The sequence below is a fragment of the Ceratotherium simum genome, chromosome 37, assembly GCF_057802395.1.
Source record: "Ceratotherium simum simum isolate JZ-2026a chromosome 37, ASM5780239v1, whole genome shotgun sequence".
Classification (NCBI taxonomy): Eukaryota; Metazoa; Chordata; class Mammalia; order Perissodactyla; family Rhinocerotidae; genus Ceratotherium; species Ceratotherium simum.
Window position 1 is genome coordinate 28264544 of NC_141936.1, and position 23751 is coordinate 28288294.

General features: G+C 42.1%; 3 protein-coding genes and 1 long non-coding RNA gene across 18 annotated transcripts in view; 2 read left to right on the forward strand and 2 right to left on the reverse strand.

Annotated features, from left to right (window-relative positions):
* KANSL1L (KAT8 regulatory NSL complex subunit 1 like) overlaps window positions 1–1933 on the forward strand; it is a 125851-nt gene extending 123918 nt beyond the window's left edge. For all 11 annotated transcript variants that reach the window (XM_087424884.1, XM_087424890.1, XM_087424891.1 and 8 more), the window contains one exon: window positions 234–1933. In XM_087424884.1, coding sequence (XP_087281010.1) covers window positions 234–464 — 231 coding nt within the window. In that variant the 3' untranslated portion in view covers window positions 465–1933. The remainder of the gene's footprint in view (window positions 1–233) is intronic.
* Window positions 1784–17813, reverse strand: RPE (ribulose-5-phosphate-3-epimerase). 4 transcript variants are annotated; one of them, XM_087424898.1, is made up of 7 exons: window positions 17670–17799; window positions 12788–12864; window positions 11653–11732; window positions 6571–6710; window positions 6066–6200; window positions 5419–5505; window positions 1784–3809 (listed from the first exon to the last, which is right to left on the reverse strand). In XM_087424898.1, exons 1-7 carry the CDS (start codon window positions 17778–17780, stop codon window positions 3687–3689), a joined length of 753 nt encoding a protein of 250 aa, XP_087281024.1. In that variant the 5' UTR covers window positions 17781–17799; the 3' UTR covers window positions 1784–3686. The 4 variants fall into 4 exon arrangements, with proteins under 4 accessions (XP_087281024.1, XP_004427563.1, XP_014640751.1 ...); XM_004427506.3 differs by lacking the exon at window positions 12788–12864 and having other exon boundaries at window positions 17659–17813; XM_014785265.2 differs by lacking the exon at window positions 12788–12864 and having other exon boundaries at window positions 17670–17794.
* Window positions 17814–17907: 94 nt separating this feature from the next.
* On the forward strand, window positions 17908–23284 carry LOC147912322 (uncharacterized). Its single transcript, XR_015550082.1, has 3 exons — window positions 17908–20102; window positions 20216–20334; window positions 23139–23284. It is a non-coding gene; the product is annotated as an uncharacterized LOC147912322 (long non-coding RNA).
* UNC80 (unc-80 subunit of NALCN channel complex) overlaps window positions 23207–23751 on the reverse strand; it is a 198746-nt gene continuing 198201 nt past the window's right edge. For both annotated transcript variants that reach the window (XM_087424900.1, XM_087424899.1), the window contains one exon: window positions 23207–23473. In XM_087424900.1, coding sequence (XP_087281026.1) covers window positions 23207–23473 — 267 coding nt within the window. The remainder of the gene's footprint in view (window positions 23474–23751) is intronic.

Sequence of the window (23751 nt, forward strand, 5' to 3'; positions counted from 1 at the left end):
CCTCCTCCTGCAAGAGGCAAAGTGAAAAAATAATTCCCCAAGATCCCTAAACAATTCTCAGTACGTTCCATTTTGAGTTGCTAGATATTTAGGTCCCAATGAAAATCTGTACATTTATGTGCTAAAGAAGAAGATAATAGTTACTACACAATTGACATTTACTGATTACTTGATACATGAATTTAAATAAAACAAATTAGTTGAAACTTAACTGAAAATGTTTTCTCTTGCAGTCTTTGTGGTGGGAACGACGGGTTTTTCCACTGAAGGATGAAGACACAGAAGCCTTAATATGCCAAGATGAAAAACAAGATCAGATTGAAAGATCCAGCCCACTTTTGCTCAGTGAAGTCTTCTGTACCAATGCATCAGAGAATGGCCACCATCCAAAAAGGCAGGCAGACGGAATGGAAGAGTACAACATCTCTGGTCTAGGAGTTACTCATATTAAAAAAAATAGGTGACAGGAAACAGGTTAAGAAACCCATGTAACTGAATGGAAAACAGGAGGTAAAAAGAAGCCCTGTTCTCCATCCCCCGCCCCTCCGGTCACAGTTCCAGAGTAAGAGCACGTACTGCATGTCTTCATCTTTTATGCTATTTAAGAAACAGGCAAGGTATGTCTCTTCTTCCTCCTTGAACCACAGGAGTAACTTTCACCTACAGACAAGTGCTAGTCATTTGTGTTTATGATGCAAATACAAGCACCAAAAACTGAACACTGCTGCAATCTGACGTCAGGTCACATCACTGGTAAAGAACTTAAGAGACTCCAAACACACACACACACACGCACACACACACATAGATACACACACACACACGCCTCTGCATCAAATGACACCTCTTCTTCTTCCTATACACATGGTAATTCCTTAAAATTGCCTCAGAAATATATTAGGATATACAAATGTGTGTGTATAGAGCATACACACATACATACATACATATACACACACACACACAGTTTTAAAAACACTGGCAGTGACCACTCCACCTGAAAATACATACATGAACTACCCTATGACAATGTAAGCTGCACTAGAGACAAAGAAACACAGGTTTCCAATGATAATGGACATCTAAAAGTCTTGACTATGGAGAAGGAACTTTTTTAACATGTTTAACCAATAGTAGAAGTTATTTATGGAAATTTCTACACCAGATAACACAATACTCCTTTATTTGAAATCACTGATATCTGTGGGACTAAACACAAGTTACTGTCTGTTCACTCCTAACAGAATAAGACAAGCAAAGTAGAGTTAAATATTGGTGTATTTTAAAATTATCACATCTTTTAAAACTCAACTTGAGTTTTATCTACTTTGTGTATCTCATGAAGAGAAGACACCAACTTAAAATGAGCAACAAACAGGAACGTCCTATCAGTATACAAAATATTGCTGTGTTATTAGTGACTTTGGTCATTCCTTCCCATAGCTTACTCTGTTCAAACAAGCATTTATTCTTGCTTGTGTCCTACAATGAGAATTAACATTTTTCAAAGGATAATGCTTCAATATTGGATACTGGAGTGTACATTAAGGAAAATTCCTTCTGAAGCTATTACATCATTTTTTTTATGTCAAAGTTGAGGACAATTTATATGAATCGCTTTTTCTCATGTAAAAAGGTTATTCAGGTTGTTGTACCCATATAACTGACAATCTTGGCCATCTGGCCTAGTCTAGGGGATTTGACACTCAAGTTTTGTTTAGGGATTGGAAATTATACTAGTCCCTTTAAAGAGAAAAAAAAAATCAAATTCAATACTGACAAATTTTTGCTTGTAGTTTTACTGTACATTTATTTTTTAAAAAAGAAAACAAAAGCCAGACAAACCCAAGTTGTCCAGGTAAATAAACTCAAATCTGTCATGTCTGATATTATAATCCTCTATGTAAGTTTTTTAATTAAAGTTATTTCTATATGCCTTGTGTTGTCTGACCTGATCAAACACCACCCGTTCACGGCACAAACCTCTCCTAAGCCAAAATAACAACAAACATTAAGAAACAAACACATTTTTACCTTGTAATGTAGAAAAAAATCAAGCAAGCTCTAGTCTATACTTAAGCGTTAACATTCTTATTTTTCAAACCTTACTTCTCAAAACTCATAATAGCCTAAAGAAATTCAATGACACTGGTCCTGTTATTTCTTGCCATATGTGTTACATAGCAAGAGTGTTTACAAGAAGGAAGTGGCTGATACATATCTGTTGCTGAAGTGTAATCCGGGACACAGTTGTTATAAACAAACATTTAGTTTATGCTTAGCTCTGTAGCTTATCATCTCTTAGCCAACCTTGTCTTTGTTAGATTAATAAAATATATACCCTTGGGGTCAAAATCCATAGTTCCAGAATATTCTCAGCCAGGTGGTTCTGCTACAGGGTGAAGTCAGACTGGAAATAATAAGACAACATGAGTAAAGTTCCTTTGCCTAACCCAGCCCCCAGCGCTGCATGTGTGACAGGGGTGAAGCCCAGAAACCTGTGCCTCACTGGCCCCTCCCACGGTGCCAGCCTGGGGCTGGGCTTCCACTTCCTCACCTTCCAGTGGGGACAAAACAAACACCTGTCCTGCCAGCCAGAGGGATGACCTGCAGATTCAATGAGATTACAGCAAAGTACATCATAACCTAGAAAACCTAACTTACATAATGATGACAGCTTCTCTGTAAGGAGCACCCTCAATTCTACTACCCTACAATTCCAAGAATAGCAGTGGAAGCTTTACATATGTAATAGTATCTCTTTTAACCTCAAAACAACCCTGCACGGTTATAACTACATGCAATGTATAAACCAGTTGAGGAAGCTCAAAGAGGCTGGTTGATGTGATTTTCTAAGCTCAAATCGCAGGAAAGGGGAAGGGTCAGGATTCAACTCAATATTACTTCCAAATAGAGGCTTTCCTTTCCTTTCTGCTCAGAGGAGGCACAACATTATTTCACGTGCTGAAGAACAGTGGGTGTGATTAAGAAAAGGGTGGGGGGAATCACTGAAGAGCCTGCCCCTCCAGCAAAGAAAACACCATGATAAAATCTATGCTTGTGTTTTAGAATAGACCACCAGAAAATTTCTGGGCTTCATGCATTGTTTTTATGTATCAAATATAAGGTGCAAAGTGAAAAATAAATGTTTTAGAAGCAAGAAGAAAATGTATGCCATCCCAGCCAGATCCAAACTTAGATTTTTCATAAATTCCATTCTACTCAAATTATCAAGCACATATACAAATCAAAAATGACATGAAACAGGGAAAACAAGGACTTCCTTTGCTTTTGGAAAACAGCTGAGAAACAGCAAAATATTCTTTTTAGAAATCCAGAAAAAAACATTTTTTCCATAGTAGCTAATAAGCCTTCCTTAGACATTAAGACACATTTCTTTTTATAACCTTAATACAGCCATATTTTTACTCTTTATAAAAATCAAGTCTTGCAGTAAAAACGGTATTTTACCACACTAATCTTTAAATTCCGTCTCTACAAATGTAGCTATACACACCGATTTCTAACCTCTTATAACATTCTGCACCATAGATTTTAGTCACTGGAATGAATAGTTGCTCGGAACAGCAGCACTGCCTCAACTGTGATATGAGCTGGAAGTCAATATTCTTATTTTCCAGGAGAGAGGAGACTTCATGAGCAGAAACATAAGCCTCCTTGTGGTTTCATCGATCAAGAGAACGCTTCTGAGCAGCTTCCGAGCAAACATTTCTTAACAGGTTGATCACAGATCGGGGATCTTCACTCCTCATAATGGCACTGCCAGACACAATCATGTTAGCTCCTGCCTGGAAGAAGTAAACACTTAGGTTACGCCTCAGAGGAAGACACAGAAAAGCCTAACACAGAATCCCTGGGCTAGAGCTCCTACCCTTGCGTCTATCTGTCAGCACTCTAAGTGTACCAAAGCCACTGTGAGATGAACAGACCTCAGCCTCCAATTCCATGAAGAAAGAAGTGAAAACGCTTAACAAATGACATGTGGAATTATTGTGAAATGTGTCTAGGAAATCACTGACGTTTTTGTCACTGCCTTTAAATAAGCTATACTGCATCTTCGCTAACATTTACATAAGGTTTAAAACCTTGAATCCTCAACCTTATTAAGGTTCTTCCAATATATACCAAAGTCCCCGGAGCTACTAAAAAAAAACCAATATTTTAATCTTTGAATTATGTATATGAATTGCTAGATAGTCTGAAAGAACAATTATTGCTAAAACATGAAATTATCCATAAAATATGGTAACATTAAATTTAAATAATTTCTCATTTTGATGCCAGAAGGAATGGAATCTCTCTTTATTTATGCTTCATTGCATTCCAGAATGGTTTTGAGGGGGCTTAAAAAAGATTTTCAAGATGTTTTTAAATGTGGAAGCAAAGAAAGAGAAAAGCAAATAAGTCCAAATGGAGCTGAGCTTCCTGGGATTTGACTCCAGAAGGGAAACCCCATCTGTGAGGTGACTCACTACCAGGAGAAATGGGGGAGCCACTGAGGCAGAGAACTTCTCCAGGGAGACACGTCACCCCAGGATACAGTGTGCGACATCTCTAACAACATTGCTCACAAAAATGAAAAAAGAACTTCTATAAGGTTACACCTCAACGTCAGCTGTAGCGTCTCTTAAGTGGGAACAGTATAACAGCACAGCACAGCTCATACACAGAGGCCACGGATCAAAGGACACGTGCGCACTAAGTGTGTGGCCAGCTCCTCTTCACGGAATATTCACCACAGGCAACTCGTGATACATACCAAGCAGAAAAGTGTGGCATTTATACAAGAACTTGGAAGTGTGGACGAGACCACGTGGCTGAACAAGAGCAGGCCACAGGAACCAGAACCCCCTGCAGCGCAGAGGAAGCGGGGGCACATCCTCTCATGGAGCTCAGGAACCGCCCTCAGCTACGCCCGCTACCTGGAAAAGGCCCCCTCCCACCTCTATGTAGGCGCCAGACGCATCCAGACACCAGATCTGGATCTTCATCAGAAACAGCTCTGGTCAGCTCTTGCAAGGGACAAACTGCTAACAAATAAGTTCTACAGAATAACATTTTTTTCCCTTCATAAGCAGTTATGTTTTCTTTCCCTATTTTGGAAAAATGTCTCACTCCAAGGCCCTGGAACTTGATCTTCCAAAGGCTGGCATTCAGCATATTCTTTTTGAAAAAAGAACTTTCTTCCGCATTACTGAGATATCCAGGACTTACTATTTAATGATTATGTGATTTCAGAATATTCACTTTATTTTCTCACTTCTACATTTAAACAAAAAATATTCTTCCAAGAAAGAAAGGCAATTTAGGAAATAGAGGGGCAATCTCTTTGGCCCACAAGACAACGTCCTGAGCACGACACTGGATAGGAAAGTGGTCTAGGTCCCGCAGTCTCACCTCTGCACATTTATGGATAGTGTCAGGACCTACGCCGCCATCGACCTCTATGTCCAAAGACGGGAACTGGGTCCTCAACCAGTGAACCTAGATACACAACAAGGAAGGAAGTGACTCCTGAAGCGGGTATGTCGGGGGAACAGACAACCAAATAAACAATAAATCAAAGAGCCGATGTCAGCCACTGAAACGGGACTTCAAATGTCTCACACAATAACTTTTTATCAATGCAATCATGATTGGGGAAACTTCCTTTTTAATATACTGAAACAAATTAAGTTTCGGAGCCAAGCTCCGTTCTGCTTGGCTAATGGCATCCAACTTGTCATGGCTTTGCAGAGAGCACGCTTCACGGAAACAGGACAAGACAAAAACCTCAACATTCAACGAAAACTCCCAAGAGATCTAAAGGCTACAGAGACATTGTTTTGAAAGAAAATTTCAAGATTAAGGTCTAATATCTTTTCTGAGTTCCACACCTAAATCTCACACAGCATTTATCATACTGTATGACAATGATCTGTAGGTACCCCCATCTCCCCACCTTCAGAACAGGACACGTCTAAATACACAAGTGGCTCAATATATGCACGCTGAATGAACACACACAATAAAAGCCTCACCCCAGAATCAAACACTTCTTTTACCTTTGGCAACATATCTTCCATGAATTTCTGCCCTCCAAACCCAGGTTCCACTGTCATAACCAAGGCCATATCTATTTGATTAGCCCACGGAGCCAAGTACTCAACTGTAGTTCCTGGTTTGATGGCAAGGCCAACCTGTAACAGAGACACATGTGCTACATGACATCAACAATTACATCCACATTATATTATTGTGGCATACCAGGCCCAGTAGAAATATTTACTCTTAGAGGATAGCATACATATATAAATGGAATGCATAAATTGTTCAGACTATAATTCAGGCTCTCAAATGTCAATGTTTCTAAAATGCAGTAATTTTCAGGAAACATCAGTGGAATACAGAAATCTTGCCTGACAAACAAGTTATACTTAAACTCTGGCTTCCCAGCTGAAGCCAGCTGTCTGGGTCCGGTCTTCTCTCCCATCATCTCCCACCTTCCAGCAAATCTCCCAAACTCGGAGGTAAACAGTGTCAAACACCGCTGCCTCGCTGGCCTCTCACCTTCATCCCGTTCTCCCGAATGTCTTTAATCAAAGCCCCGGGGTTCTCTGTGGCCTCAAGATGGAAGGTGTACTGATTGGCTCCTGCCACCGCCATCGGCTTCACCCACTGCTCCGGCCTGGACACCATCATGTGCATGTCTGGAGAGAAGAGACACGGCTCCTGAACACCACCTCGAGGACCACACCCGGCGCACACCACCACAGCCAGCCCACAGTGTCCGCCGTTGCGGGCAGGAACTCTTCTGGCATCACAGTCATTGTTAAATAGTCACCCTCTCTACAGCTAGCCTCCTTTCATCCCGAAGACAAGGTCTGGGTTAAACTCATTTACCAAAAAATCCCAATTTTCCACAAAAATCATATGGTGCTATATATGAAAAGTAATGACTAGAAATCAGGAAACCTAGGTCCAGGGCCAGGAAATGCCACTCTAAAAAACTAAAAAGTCATTTTATCCATGTGGACTTGCTTCCTCATTTGTAAAATAAGAAAGCCAAATCAAGTGATTTTCTCCACCAACATTTTAGTGTGTATATATATATTTATCTATCTATCTGTTTATTTATTTATTTTTTGCTGAGGAAGATTCACCCTGAGCTAACACCCATGCCAAGCTTCCTCTGTTTTTTAGTATGTGGGCTGCCAACACAGCATGGCCACTAACAGAGTGGTGTAGGTCTGTGCCCCGGAACTGAACCCCAACCACTGAAGCAGAGTGTGCTGAACTTAACCACTAGACCACCAAGGTTGGCCTTCCACCAATATTTTATTGAGCACTTACTGCACCATTAACTATTCTAGGCCCCAGGGACAGAGCAAAAAATAGGCAGACAAAAAAGTCTCTGCTGCCATGGGGATTACATTCTTAGTAGGGGAGACAGACCATAAAGAAAATGAGTAAATACAATACACACTAGGTTGGTTGTTAATAAGGCCAGGGTGGCTGGGGGGCACTGGGGAGAGCAGATGAGGTCAGAGAGGCCCGGGGTGAGCAGGCACAGTACAGAGTTCTGCAGGCATCGGACCTGATTCTGAAGGAGACGGGGAAAACGCTGCAGGATCTTTAGTGGAGAAGCGACAAGACCTGACTCAGAAGGCCATGGCAACAACCCAGGCAAGAAATGACAATGGTAGCAAGTGAGCACGGGCAGAAATGGTGGGATTCCGGGTATGTTCTGACGGTAGAGCCAGCAGGAGTTGCTGTGGATTCGATGTGGAGGGTGAGAGCAGGCTCAGGATGGTGCAATGATCTGGGCCTGAGTACCTGGAACAGAACCGCCGTTAACTGAAAGGCAGAAAACTGCAGGAGGAGAAACGGATTTCGGGGGAAGGATGTTAACTAGAAGAAGCCTGACATGCACCCTAATTCTAAAGCTTGAATTATACAAATGTTAGGGGAAATGGGCATGGCCTCCTTCAAGATCTTGACTTACAATGTAACAGCATTTAATGAGAAGGACAGGGCAGCTTAAAAGAGGCTAAATCAAGAAATAACGCTTGAAGAAGGAAACAGGAAATACTCCCGTGCTGGACAGATGGCAGTGAGAAGAATTTTGAGTTTTTGTTTTACTAGAGGAAGCACATTTCTGACATAGCTGAGCTACATTAGAGAAAAAAATGCTAGTATTCCAGAACTCAATTAAGACTATCAAATGCAATACAGCTTTGAAAAACGTAGGGAAAAGAGTATGTATATCACTTGACTAAAGAAGCCAAAATTAAAGTTTATATTTCTAAACTAATAAAAGTGACAAAAACAGAACATATTTTAATAGGTAAAACATTGTTTTTAAAAGATAGATTCTATATGAGGTTTCTTATTGCTTGTATTATAAACAAGGACAACTCAATCTGGTTTAAAAATATCTCATTTACTCATTCCCTAAGTGACCAGACTGCTCTGTCATTCAGTCCCCAGCCCGCAAGCACCCTCGTGGGAGCAGCAACCTCACTGGGGAATCTCCAGTGTTCAGGGAGGGAACAGCTCCATGAAGCTGCCTGTGGTCTACACACTGAGCGAGACCAGCAGTTCTCAAATGTTCTATTATCAGGCTCCCTTTACACTCTTAGGAATCTAAGTGAAGACCCCAAAAGAGGTTGTTGATGTGCGTTATATTTATTAATATTTAATGTATTAGAAATTCAAACTAAGAAATTTTTAAAGTGTCTACTTATTAATTTACTTAAAAAACAATAATAATAAGCAACAATAAATCTATTACATGTTAATGTAACAGTGGCATTGCTTTACATTTTTACAAGTCTCTAATGTCTGGCTTAACAGAAGACATCTGTATTCTCACATCTGCTTTCCCTTCAATCTGGTGCAATACGCTGTTTTATATGAAGAAAAGGGAGTACATTAATATCCTCTTCAGATAAGTGTGGATATTCTTCTATTTCTACACCAAAACTCAACAAGTGGTACTTTTATCAATGTCAGCTGCAATGCGGAATCTGTAAACCCTATCAGTGAACTTTGCATACTTCGTTACACTAAAACCCATTGGTCTATCACACTTTGAAGGGTTGTTTTAAGTACTGGTTCACTGAATTACACAGATCTTCTAAATAGTGACACATTTCATTATATACTATCAAAAAATCACATCTGTTAATGTCACAGATCTTATCAGAAAAGATGTAAGTACTGGGAAGCGGTCAAGCTTAAAGGAACACATACAAGGTTTCCAAAATTCTAATTTTCATTTGCAAGCTCTAACTTTATCAGTGGCAACAAAAACTAATATGGTATTTTCTTTGAAGAGACAGGCTAATTTATTTAATTTTAAAGAAAATGTCAGTAAAATACCCAAGTCTGATAATCATACTTCATCTGTCAGTTATTCTTTCAAGTGAAAATGGTGTTCGTGAATAAAGCAGCTAGTTCAGTTCCCTCTAACAATGGCGCAAGTTTGCTTTTCCTTGAGAAAACCATCACTCTCCAGTACACGGGAGAAGTGCTTTACGTGACTTCCCGCCTTGTCACGCAAAGTATTAAAAAGACATGCACTCAAGGATCAAGATTTACTGTAATTAATAATTTGTACCACTTCATCAAGGATACTTACTACAAAAGCATGGCGATGAAGAATCTAGCAACTACTTGTATAGCTCAACACCACCCCCTTGATTTGGGCTAAGGCACCAGCACGCTAACCCACCCCTGCTTTTGCACCATCGGTACAAATAATGGCAAATAATATCATAATATAAGAATAGTTCTGACCTCATGGACCGTCTGACAGGGATTCCAGTAGGTCCTCAGACCATACTTGAAAATCGCTGATTTAGATAACGGCAAGCACAGACTTTTCCCTATCAGTTTATTTCTTAGATACTTATTCCTTCTCAACACTGAGACTGAACAGTTAAGAACTTTAGCAGTTATACATACAACCTGTGATTTAGTTCCTAGAACATATTCATGTATCAATTATCCAACAACCAAGATGCAAGAATTATATAAACAGAAAAAACGCTTTTAATATAAAACACAAAGGTCACAAAACCCACATATTAAAGTATATGGAATCCGTTCATCTTTATTCTAGACCTAATTCTAGAAGGATCTATCAGCAAGTTTATCAGTAAGTAAAAAACTAAAAACAGGAAGAAAAAGCAGACTGTGTGTGGTGGTGCACCAGGGTTGATGACAGGAGAGGAGGCAGTGACAGCAGGAGACACAAATAACAGTGAGACGTGACACTAGGAGCCTAAGTAAAAGGGAGAAAAGGAAAAAAAAAATTTTTTTAAATCCACACAAAGCCAGAAGTAGAGGACTCTGAGGCCACTGTACCATGGGGGCAAACAATGGTATTTATTTCATCCACCTCTGATAATCATAAGAACAAATTTATCTTGGAAAACTCATTTTCCAAAATGTAGTAAAAAACAAAATAAGTTAGATAATCAGAAGACTATATTCCATTATTTGTAAATTTCAAAATGGTGAACACGTTGGTGGAACACTGTTTCCCTCATGCCACACAAATCAGGCAATAACGTACATTTTCTTTGCTGTGCTCAAAGTGGATGGATCCTATAGAGAGGTGGCATCCAACAGAACTTTCTACAATGATGGCAACGTTCCACAGTGGCACTGTACAATAGAGTAGTCACTAGCCACATGTGACTACGGAGAACCTACAATATGGTTAATGCCACAGAAAAACTTAATTTTTGATTTTATTTAATTTGAACTAATTTAAATTTAAATTGCTACATGTAGCTAGTGGCAACCATACTGAACAGCACAGCTAGAGTCTTTCCTAAAATCAGTCCACAAGATGCCAATTAAAAAAAAAATCTATGTTTTACTAAATTCCAAGTTACATAAAAACATATTTATGAAAACTCGTTAAATTCCTTATGTACAAGAGATCTGGTAAGTGAGGAATTGCTAGCTTAGTTTAAAAGAGCAACAATAACACATGGACTAAATCCATGTTCCATGAGAAGTAATTTCTAGGTCACTGTGTGATCTTAAAAATCTTAATTCACATTACTCCACGACACTGGAGTGCAGCATACATGGGCGTCACCAGTAGAAAGCTCCAATTTGCATGAAATAACTAGCTTCACTTCTAGGCCATCAATCGATTCATAAATTCATTTAACAACTCTGCTGAGCCCCAGTCTTGTGTCTGTGCTTAGTTCTAGGAAAACCACAGTAAACAAAGTGGATGAAATCCTTGCTTTCAGGGAGCTTACAGTCTGATAAAAGTAATCTCAGAATGGAGGAAGCTCTCAGAAGAAAATTCAGAAGGTGATAGGATAAGTGGATAAAGGTTCACTTAGGACAGGGTGCTTAGAAAGGCCTCTCTGAGGAAAGGAAAAACGATCCGGGGTCAAAAGATGGGGCAGAGCGAGCCACGTGAGCAGCTTTCCAGGCAAAGAGATAGGCAAAGTGCCAGGGCCCTCAGGCAGGAGAGAGCCTGGCCGGTTACACGCAGCCCACGATGCTCCAGCACAGAGCAGGAAAGGGTTCAAGATGAAACTGGAAGTTCAGAACTCAACCATCTACTTTTCCTTTACTTGAGCAACACCCCCAGCTCCAGATGGCACAACACCCACTTACCAAAGAAAGGGTCCTGGCCTAGCTGCTTTCGGAGGCTTTCTACCACAGGGTGACCAAAGGTGATGTTGGGAACAAAATGCCTACAAGACAAACAAAATCTTACTCTGAAAATGTTTTCAATTCAGTTTCTGTATTTTTCTCAATATGAATTCTGATGCGGGTAGAGGGGATCATGTGTGATTGCAATATTTTTCATTTTCACATTTCACATCAGTATTAAACAGTACTAAAATTATATGGATAATTTTGGTTTTACAAAGCAATATCTCCTTGATAGTTCAACAAATCATAATAATGTCACATGACTTAACTCTATAATTCATAATCCCTGACAGGTAGAAACAGAAAGAAGACAAAACCAAAATCCCCAAAATTATATGACTTGCCCAAGTCACACACTAGTTAAAAAGTTCTGGACCATGATGTGGGTCCGTCAAGTCCCAGTCTGTCACAGGCTGCCTGTGGCTATTTATAATCCACTGCTATCAGAGGGCAGTAAATGACTGTTTAAACTTTTTTAAAGATCATCAATAAAGAAACTTGATGTGTGTATTAATAACCACATTTATGGAGGGTTTACAACATGCCAGGCATTGTACCTACTTCATCTCATCTTCACAACAGCCTTAGGAAGGAGATGCTCTTATTATCCCCATTTAAAGAGCACAGGATAAATAACTTGCTTAAGTCACCCAGTTAATAATTTCTGGGCACAGGACTCAAATTAAGTCTTCCTCATATCAGACCCAAAGTGCTTAACCACTACTCCACTCCAGTCAGTCCTGTTCTATCACTAGCTCACTTCAGTTCTTAACAAAACCTCCCATATGCAAGTCCCATGCTAGGTGCTTCAGAGAGTACTGTATTTTATAAAGATACGTGTGAGAGCTCCTGCTTACCCCAGAAAAGTTCACAATCTCATTGGCAAGAGATGGCTAACGACTCACCAGGATCCATGACCCCACTGTCAGAGTACAGGTGTCAGCAGGAAGCCAACTCCACCAAAGACCAGTTTCCCAAGTCCCTTTACATCCAGGTGGCCCATGCGAGTAGTTCTCCCCAAAAGACTGAGTTTAAGTGATGTGTGTCACTGCAGACCCCAGGAGGTTATGTGGTATTCCCCTTCTGCTCTCACCTTACCCTTCTGCCAGTAAGGAAGCCCTTATGGAATGGCAGAGCCACAGGATGGGAGGAGACTGTGGCCCTGAATTTCTGCATGGAAGGACACTCACACTGAACTGTCACACAAACTAGAAAGGAACTATATAATGTTAAGCCACTGAAATCTGGGCATTATTTGTTAAAGTAGTAGGTATTAGCCTATACAAGGATTGCAAGAAAAGCTAAACACCAACAAGTAGGCAAAACGAGGGAAAACAGCTCCAGAGACAAGGAGTTCAGCACTTACAAGAGGGGAAGATCATGAGATTTACAGAACAAACTTAACTTGTAAAGATGGGAAAAGGAATGAAGCTAAGGCAGAAAAAGTTGTGTTCAAATAAGGGGGGAGATGGTGTTGACCAGCCTGGCCAGTGTGGAAAAGGCAGGAGGCAGTCTGGGTCACATTAAGGGTATCAAACGCCAGGCTCAGTGTTTGCACTTTAGCCTGCTGTAAATACGAAGTGAGGTTTTAAAGCAAGAAGCAAGTAAAAAATAAGATGTGAATAATAACGTACAGAGACAGACTAGGCAGTAAACTGGAAGAAGGGAGGTAAGAGGTGTTGGTAAAAGGCAGAGAACAGTAAACAGTAAGAATGGAAACAGGACAGGCCAAAGCGATAGGATTTGTTAACTGATTAGATGCGGGGGTTGAAGAGACACTGAGCCACGGCTGAGGTCTTAAGCTTAGATGACAGATAGAATGAGTGTTAATAAAAAATTAAAACATATGTAGGCCAGGCACCATTCTAAACACTTTCCATATATTAACTCATTAAAACCTCACAACTACCCTATGAGATAGGTACTACTATTACTTGTACGTTACAGACGAGGAAGAGAACCAGGGTCACACAACCAGGAAGTGCTGGGGGCAGGCATTAAACACAGGTGAGGGCTCCAAGTCCAGGCTCTTAACTACTAGGCTCGTCTGCCCCTCCACTGACAACTAATAACCAACAGGGGAGGAGGCGAGACTTGACAGAGAGAGGTCGGGACTCAGGACATATCTGAGCAGGACGCCTAGGGTGGACGGGCACACACACCTCCACTCACCAACATTTGGTCCTTGGAGGCTGGGTTTCTAGTATTTTGGAAATCATTCTACCATTTGCCTGAGAGCAATGACTGCCAGGGTTACGGATAAACCCTTATTATTTACTTAGAACTTGGAAGAAAGGGTCAGAGAGGCCAGCAGGAAGGCCTACTGACGGTTACACATCGCTGGAAATGAAAGATGTGGATTCCGTTCACTTTCTTTTAATCTGCTGTGTGGCTTTGGAAGCACTTTTGCTGTCTCCACCTTAGGTTTCATTTTTCATGAAAATAAACATAAGAACCACATCTTGAGAAAATGAGAATAAAACAAACACACTTTTAATTCATTGGGAAATGGAAGCATATTGTACAAAACTACTGACCCCCAAATATATGACCAACTGCAATACTTTAGATCCCTTTGATGCACCAGGTTCACCAAAAACACTGGAAGAATAAAAACACACCAATATCCTCAGAAGAAACCAAAGGCTCACAGCTAAGTGATAATAAAAAAAAGGCTACAAACCCAAGCATGAAGTCAGGGCGCCTCAAATTTGCCTGACAACAGTAACCATGGAGCACCTGCCACAAAAGAATTCACAGGCTCTGCCCCATGCCAAGAGACACCAAAGGGGACCTGGGAATCTGAGTGTTTAACAAGTGCCCAGGGAGTTCTTATTAGAGTAGCTTGGAAAACACTAAATTATTTCACTCGAATGAAGAGATATTTCATCAAGGAAGCCTGCTTCATAATTATCTTCTTTTTCCTCGAAGGTACTTTTTGGAGTAAAGTCTGCAAAAAATAAAATGTAATTTAAAAAGTATCCTTTGTTCCCATTGAATTTATTGAGATTAAGCTATAATTGTTTATAATACAGGATACAATTATTTTATCTCTCATCACGTTCTATTATCGACTGGAAGCTTTGTCTACAATTGTCATGCAATCTACTTCAGACAGATCAAACCTTTACTAGGTCTCCCAACAAGGCAGAGATGGTAAGAGGAGGATTGAGGTTGATATAAAATGTAGCAACATTGTACCCAGAAACACTTTCTGTGACAGAGGAATCACAAACTCATATGCCTACAGGGGTTGGCAGATAACAGAGAAGAGCAAAACAGGGCAGATGGGGCCAGGGGATAAATGAAGAACACCTGGCCTGGCTAATGGTGGCTGCCACTTAGCTCCAGCCCAGGCGGCCTTAGGGGACTGTGGGCCCACTACGGGCAAATCTTTGGATGTTTATGAAAAGTCAAAAATCTAGCACTAATGTGAATCTCCCCAATTTTAAATCCTAGTAACTAATTTGGGAATTGCTTATTTGCTCTGTTCCCACACTTAGGACCAACACAGTTCCAGTCACCGTCCTGTCATCCGGCTTTACGTGCTCTCCAATTTTCTTTTCCAGAGAATCCACTTGTCCTCTATTCACATATCCCACCATCCCAGGGCCCCACACCTACAGTGTTCCCAGAACTTGTTCTTGACTTTCAAGATGGAGACATTCAGCTTTAATCAGGAGAGAAATTGGGGGCCTCCAGAGGAGTGGGGGGGAGCATAGAAAACAAGCAGTGCACCCATATTCAGCGTCATGGTGGAGGTTTTTAAGGGGGGCAGGAAAAAGAGAAGCATGGAGACAGGACCTGGCAGGAAGGCAAGCTGTGGTTAGTCCACACTACCCTTTCATTTCCCTGGCCTAGGGACCCTGCAGCTCAGCCAGGCTCTGCCTCCTCTGGTGGGACATTCCCGAAGGGCTGAGCCTCCCTCAACTGGCTTCCTCCTTTGCAAAAGGAGAATAAAAACAGCTCTTAGCTCAAAAAGCTGTGAAGCTTAAAAGGGAAAGGGTTTTAAAACGGTGTTTAGAGTATTTAGTTTTTTCAAACCAAGACATTTCTTGGCGAAGGGGGAGAGGAGTGATAAAAACCAAATACTTTTGTCTTAATAAGCTCCACGCCTGCCGCAGGGGGAGGGGGCAAAAGGGATTCCTTAGAGATCCCTCCCTTATGATAAAGCCATTCATTCACTCAACCAATTACAACTAAGCTTGTCCTGGTCCTCTACCTGCAGAGAACACAGGGGTGAGGCAGAGACAGACCTTGCCTTATGGTGCAGCAGGACAGACAAGAAATACATAACAACAGTGAGTGTATACATTCCAAGTTGCTCTTTGAGGACAGAGAATGTCTTAATCATTCTCTGCAAGCCCAGTACCCACAGAAGATATTTAAATTGTGAGACAACACAAGCTTCCAATCCTGCCCCACCATTTCCTAGCCGTGAGACCACGGACAGGTGACTTAACCTCTTTATGTCCGATTCCTCACTGTCAAATGCTGGTGCTCATAACAGCACCAACTTCCTAAGGTTGTGTGAGTTAATTCACAAAAAGTGTCAGAACAGAAAGGTAAGCGCTCCTAAATATTAGCTACTATTGTCATTAATATTCCTGACTGGTGCATTGAAACAATTTTCTGCATTCATTCATTTACTCAAGCGTGGTACAAGACTTACTTAAACCATTGCTTTCTGCGTCAAACAGACCATACACATATACATAGAGCCTGTTCTATCCTGAGACCCCTAGGTGTCTCAGACACAAAATTTTGTGTCTCATTCTGTGTCACAGACAGAAAAATGTAGCTACCCGTCTCTGGGGTATGCACACCACTCAGTAATATTAACTGTGAAATTTCAGGGCTTGCAAGCAAAGGTGTCAAAAAAATATACAGAAGTAGAATTACACATGACAGCAAACTAAAAATCAAACTTCTGTACGAGGTAATATTTAGTAATCTTCTTACACACTTAGCCTAGAATTCTTAGCACTCTAAGGTCAAGACTTTGCCATTATTCGCTGGGCAGAGTGGTTAACCAAGAGGAACGCAAAAGAGAACAGACAGATTTAACCAGAGAACAGAGAGGAAGACAACAGTCTCCCAAAAGGAGTGACACTAAAAAGAAAGGGAAGTAACTGGCCGTCTTCTGTACACACACGAATTTGGAAATCTGCATGAGAACACACAGCGATTTTATCTATTTAAAATAAATTTATCTTTCTACCCCGCCCCGAGGTAACGGCTGCCACCAGCGGGGCTCAGAGAACGACCTGGCAAACCCAAGAAGACGCCAGTCGCAGCTGTGTCACAACGCTGTGCAATCTTGCGGGAGTCTGGCCGTCTTCTCCAGGGTTGTTTCCTCATTTCACAGCCGACTTAGGAAACTAGCATCCTCCTGACTCCGAACAGTGCTGAGGCACGCGCTACAACTTCAGCGCCGAAAAATTACAACGCTGGCCTCCCTGCAGAGCAGGGCGCCTGGTCAGACAGACCGGCAAGTCCACGCCCGGACAACGGCGCAACTACGGGAACCCACTGCAGGCAGGCGCTGTGCACCCGGCTGTCCCGCTCCTGTCACCCTCCAGACGCCTCAGCGGGGTTCTGCTCCTCCCCCACCGACCGACCCTCGGCGGTCAGGAGGCGGAGCTCGGGCGGCCCCCCCGGCCAGCCCTCCATCTCTCCACCACCCCAGGTCTGCCTCCCAGCACTGCCACTCACCAGCCGTGCGCGCCTGGGCAAGTCACGCCTCCCCGCCTCAGTTTCCCTCACCGACAGCGGGCGTCCTGGGACTCAGCGGCTCCCGGGTCCCCAGCGGGGACACGCGTCCCTGGGGAGGGCGCAGCCCGGAGCCGCTCAGGTCCCCGTCCTCCTCAGAGCGCGCTCAGACTGGGGCGCCGGCACCCCCAGGCACGCAGAGAAGGGGCGCCGGTCCCGCCCGCGGCCCCCGGCCCCAGCCCACGGAGTTACCCGTCCATTACATCCAGGTGCAGATAGTCGGCCCCGGAGTCCAGCATCCGCAGGCACTCGGCCCCCAGGTTGGCCAGGTCGCTGTTGAGGATGGACGGGCCGATCTTGCAACCTGACGCCATGGTGCTGGTCCCCGAGGGCAGGTGACCCCGCGAGGCCCGGCGCGACGAACGCGGCGCCCCAATTGGCCCGCGGCTCTGGCCCCGCCCCCTCCCCAGACAGCCTTCCGGACTCCCCCGGAAGCAGATGCTCTGCAGCCCGGAAGTCCCGCCTCCCCTGGGAAGGGCTGCCAGCCTGAGGGCTCCCGGGCTGTCTGAGGGCCTTCCAGCCTCCTTCCTCTGACCGTGGTTCCCGCGGCGGGACTCGCGGGTCTCTGGTGCCGGCAGTGCTGGAGCGGTTTCTTCGCCCTCCATGCCCTGCGGTTCGCTTTCCTCAGCTCGCGCCCTCCCTTCAACCTCTGTGTCTCCGTTGTCTGCGTACGCGCTCGTCTCCTTCCCCTCCAGCTCCTGGGCTTAGCCGAGAGAGACAAACCAGATAACCCATCCCCCGTGCCTCTCCTTGAACTCCTCCAAGAGCCTGGGGAGTGAGACTTAGAGCGGGATCCTGGCTCTGCCGGGTACCAGCTGGGTGACGGCAGGTGCCTCCCCGGCCTCGGTTCCCTCCTCTGCTGAGCCGGTGCCGGCGGCAGGGTGGTCGGCGGGGTGGTCGTGAGGGCTAGCTAAGGGGCCGGGCCGCGCCCCGCACGGGCCTGGGGTCAGCGTGGACGGGCGCTGGTGGGTTATGTTACCACACAAAGGGCACCAGCTGCTCGCCAGGAGGCAGAAGCCAGTCGCCAAGAGGCAAGATGGCGCCAGAGAAAGGACAGTGTATTACAGCCTGCCAGCAAGACGGAAGATGGCCCACTCATGTCCCTAAGAACCATCTTCAGGGGGCATGACATCTTACAGCAGTTATATACGCCCGTGGGTTACAGGGGAGCGGGTTAGGAATGTTGACCCTCGGCTGTTACAGACTGGGAGTGCCACCCCAGAACTTTCAGTTTTCACTGATGATGGCTGTCGGCATAGACCCTCTGTTGCCGGGTCATCACATTCCTAAGGAACTCAAAAGACAAAGTGATCATCTCCTGGCAGCTGGGAGGTACACGCACAAGCAGGGGTCGTAAAGGCTACAGAGCAGTTAGATCTCCTGGAGGGTGCACATCCAGCTGGGTCAGTGTGTCAGAGGCTGTTCAGAGTTACAGGGTTTGAAATAGGGTTTCTTTTCTGCAATATGGCTTCCCTAATGTCAACCTTGCCTTGAGCCGGTATCAATCACTATTCTCCTTCTCAGTTTCTGGCCCTCATCCCTCTTACCTTCTCTTTTGTTTTTCCCCTCAGAAACGCTCAATGACAAATTGTAATACGTTTATGTACTGTTCAGACACAATCCAGGAGGGGGTAAGAGGGGTCACTGGGTCAGGAAAAGAGATGTGGTGAAGCCATGTGAGGCAAAAAACGCATTTAACAAGATTGTAGCTTAGAGGGTAGGACAGGGCACTTTATCCTCTGTTTGAAAGGCAGACTGGTGGGAACCGGGCCGGTTGTGGTTCTGGCCACTTGGAGAGGACAGCCAGGGCTTTAACACTGCTCCTGGGAAATCCACCAGTCATTCCAGCAGGTCATAAGCTGGGCAGAGGAGTCAGGCTGGGGTAACTGACTCCCACTATGCCCCTTCTGCTTTGTTTTGAAAGTTGGGGGTAGAAAGCATGAGTAGAACAGAGCTCATTTGGGACTGGAGGGAGGAGTTAGGTGTCTCTTACTGGAGGGTGACCTTAGGCCACACTGTGGGGGCGGAGGAGAGACATCAAGGAACAGCCTAGGGACCCAAAATGAACACTTTCCTGAATGAGTTAACCTCTCCCCTATGTTGAGAAAAGAGAAATGAAACTTAGGCATCTTAAATATTTTTAGATTTACTTTATTATATGTGCATATTCAAACACAGAAGTCTTAATATCTTTCATAAATATCTCTCATAAACATTTCAGTATTTATTCATATGCATTTTTTCCATGCTCTTTGGTCATTCAGTATTCATAACAGACTTCATAGTCATCTGAGGGAAGTTGGCTGTGAAATCAATCTTTTCTTTTTACCTACAAAATGGCTAATAAAGGATTTTCATCCTGCAGTCACAGTGGCTATTGAAAAATATTATGGAGGTACACGGATCTGTAATCCTAAATGATCCTAAAATAATATAAATAAATTTGTGTTAAGCTCTTCCAAATATATTCTGCCCTTAACTTGTTTTTATTGTCCTGAGTGTCAAACTAAACTTTGTTTCTGAGATGCTGCAGTTGAGACCCACTATAGTAAATGAGGAAGTGAGGCTTTCCACTCACTGCTCAGACAAGGCCATGGAATTGGAAGTGTGAGGTCACAGGACAACAGCATGACACGGTGTGTTAGCAGCAAATTCCGGGGACTACTGAAGCATCCTGTATAACTTGAGGAAGGATATCTAATTTGTGTTTTGGACTATAATTCTATTTATGACCCTTTCTTCCCTATAGGTCCCTATATACGCCCTATTCTCATCGCAGATACTCTTGGAGCTGGACAGCAGAGTAGAGAATGTTCTTCATCGACTAAAGGGAAGATACTAAAGAAGAAAGATGAGACTCTGCCTAAGGTACTCGTGGAGGCTTGAATAGCAAACCAGCTATTCCCAGCCTGTGCAACAGGCTCTAACCAGACACCAACACCACAGACTTTTTTCCCAGCATTGCCACGTCCATTTATGCCTTTTGATACTATAGTTCTCAGTGCCTTGTCCAGTGCACTCAGTTTCCTTTTTGGAAAAATCAAATAACTTTTCTAATAGAATTACAGAAAGCAGCAAATACTGAAAGATGAAAGTAAAATGTTTTGCTATAGAAATGGTATATCCAGGATTTGAACTGCTTTAATTGAATCTGAGTAATATAAATCTACACCTACTATCAGGGATGATACTTGTTTATTCCAAGGTCTCTCAAAAGTTAATTTCTGAAGAAGCAACCTCTTGGTTGAGTCCAATTTTTTATACATGGGCAGTAGATGTCTGTTTTAATTTTCCTCTGAATAAGATAAATATCATTAAGCAACCTAGCTCAAGAAATGATCTAGTATTACGAATACTGTATTTATCATATGTAATAATTAGCTTTTTAGTCACATACTCAATAATATTTTGAACATTACAAAAAATTGTTAATTATCTTGAACTTTTTTCTAATCTTCCCCGACTGTTTTTTTTTTGAACAGTTATTCTTCAAACTCCAGGTAACGGTATTCCTGAGAATACATCTTGAGACAGTCATATGCACATACATATAGATACTTAATCGATTACACATAAACATTCAACACATTACATTCAATACATTTAAGGACACCTCAGATGCACACATCTGCAAAATCTCAGTAGTCCCAGTATGAAAACATTCCCACTCTATAAGGCCCTGTTTCTCAGAGTGGAAAGCTTTTTTGCAAGGTACAACATTACTTAGCTTATTGAAAAAGTTTCCAACAGACTTCCGTAACACTAGAGTGAAGGAGTCAGGCTAAAAGGCAGACAGGCAAGCAAAATCATGTTCAAAACAGCCCCATACTTTTAAGATATATATAAAGGTATGTAGGATTCTTGCTGGATATTTAACAATCTTCTTTGACTCCTTTACCTTAAATATTTCATACAATTATACATAGAGAATTTGAATCAAGAATCAAGAAGCTGGAACAAAGCACGCACATATATAGAGACTCATGTAGCCCATACATGTGTAATTAGCAAACATAAGGCCTCTAACGCTAACTGAGCAGCATAATTTTTAACAGGCGAAGACATCAGCTTAGAAAGATTCATAAAACCACTTATATGTATATTTCTGCACTTGAGAATTAATTCAGCATTAAGTGTAAATGTTCTGAAAATATTGTAAAACATAAAAGAGGCCATTTACCACCTCCATCTTCTGAAGTTTTTGATTGGAAATTTTTAGTTTTGTCCTTTATCTTTAACTTATAGATATCTTTCATTCTCTTAGTGAATGGGACAAAATCCCGAAATTATATTTGAAAATATAAATCACAATATAAACAACGCCTATTTAATAAGCCATTCTAACAGAAAAATAATTTTCCTTTGTGATTTGCGTGACTTTAGTAGGTCTCCTCTCTATATACATATACTTTTCATAGCCAAAGTCATCCAAATTTAAGCATACAGAACATGTTTTAACTCTTTGCAATGTAATCAATGTCTATATTTAACTTCAACTTGAGAACTAGAAAACACACACACACACACACCACCATACCAATTTAGGTATGTATATGAGTTTTTATATGCTTAGTAGTTATGTAACAGTTTTCTAATGTAAACTGTTAAAATTCTGAAATTCCATTTTAAACTATATGATGCCAAGTCGTCCTAAAGGATCAACACACTAGATATGGCCTCACAGGCCTTCTAAGTTTTATACTTTTCTTGAAGTAACTAACTTCAACTTAAGTAAAATACACAAGCTGACTGTGTCTATGAGGAGGCTGTTCACTTTATATATTTTTTCTCATACACTTAGATGTCTAAAGGATCATAAGAATATTGTTAACGTGGAAAAAAAGTTATTTTATTAAACCAATTCTAACCACAGGAACCTTCATATCTGCCAGTACGCCCTGGAGGGCAGGCACAGGATACTGTTAAGGAAAGTAATCACATTTTCCAATACCTCCTAATCTTGGCATTGATGTCGTCAGGGCTAGAAGTAGGAACACCATCTCTTTCTAGCTATTATATTTACATTTAGTTTTTATTATGTCTTATAATTTCTAGAATATTCTCTCTCTAATGTGATTGATTATGAATAGAATGATCTTAGGGCATTAGCACTTTGATTTATAACATGCAATGAAAATGACAGTTCAAAAATAAATATTGAAAAGTTCACAGCTCTAAAAATAGTATTTTTTCCTTCTTCTAAATGGCTGTATTGTTGATCAAAACAAAAATGGCTGCAGGCTTATTTAGTTTCACCAAACTAATATTTTCCTTATTTATTATTTTTGTGTAAATTGCTACTTGTACAGCCACCCAATTTCATATTTTTGAAACTATAAAAATAAACATTTGTGCGAGATGTATAATGTGAGTAACCTCAAAAAATTGCATTTTCTTTTTAGAACATATTATTTGTTAATATTCCCAGGTAAGCAGCTCTGAAATTTTAAGCATTTTTAACTGCTCAAGGCTTCTTGAATCATAAACAATGTGCAACGAAATGGCTCTTTCCCCTTATTCCTCCCTGGCTCTTATGGTCTTCACAGAACCAAATCATCCTAGCCATTCATTTTTTAAAGATGTTTATGAAACAATATGCACATTGGCAGCAAAATCTACTGAGATTTGTGCCACCCACTGGATGTAAAGTGCTGTGTTTTCATCTTTTCCAGGCAAAAGTAGTCAACTTTGTGGTCCCTTCCACGTCTTGTCTACACTGTGACTCTTACAAGGTACGGAATTAAACGTGAGACTCATCTAGGTCTACGTCAGTCTCCCCCAGCTCAGTGGGGGTGAAGGGGAACTGGCTGGACAGCAGGGGGTTCTCCATGCCGTTCTCCTCGCTGATGTGAAGGACAGTGTCTCCATGCTGTAGGAGGATGGAGGTCTCGAGGCCTGTGAAGTCATCAGCGTCTGAGAGTTGAGTAGAGAGGGGGCTGTGTGCCGTGGCACCTTGTCCTTCTGTATCCTCCTCCTTTTCTGCTTCTTCAGCAGGGAGGGTCTCACTCTATGATCAAAAGGATCATAACATCATGGAAAGGTAGGATGAGTGCCAAAGAAGAGTATCAAAAATGTTGTTGTGATTGATTATGAATAGAATGAACTATTCTAGCTGTAACTGGACAAAGAATCACAAGGCTAGTCCCAGTTCTAGCCTGTGGTATAGCTAAGATCTTATATAAGCCCTTCCAACTTTCTAAGCCTGTTTTCTAACCTGTAGCATGAGCATAATTTTGTGCCCTGCTTACATTGTAGAATGTGAAGATACAATCAGATAATGGTGTT

Coding starts and splice junctions, on each gene's coding strand:
- RPE (XM_087424898.1), bottom strand. CDS start 17,780: ATGGCGTCAGGTTGCAAGATCGGCCCGTCCATCCTCAACAGCGACCTG. Junction 12,865..17,669: donor CCGACTATCTGCACCTGGAT/GTAATGGACGGG, acceptor CCTTCCATGCAG/AAATTCAGGGCCACAGTCTC. Junction 11,733..12,787: donor CTTACTGGCAGAAGGGTAAG/GTGAGAGCAGAA, acceptor TTTGTCTTGTAG/GCATTTTGTTCCCAACATCA.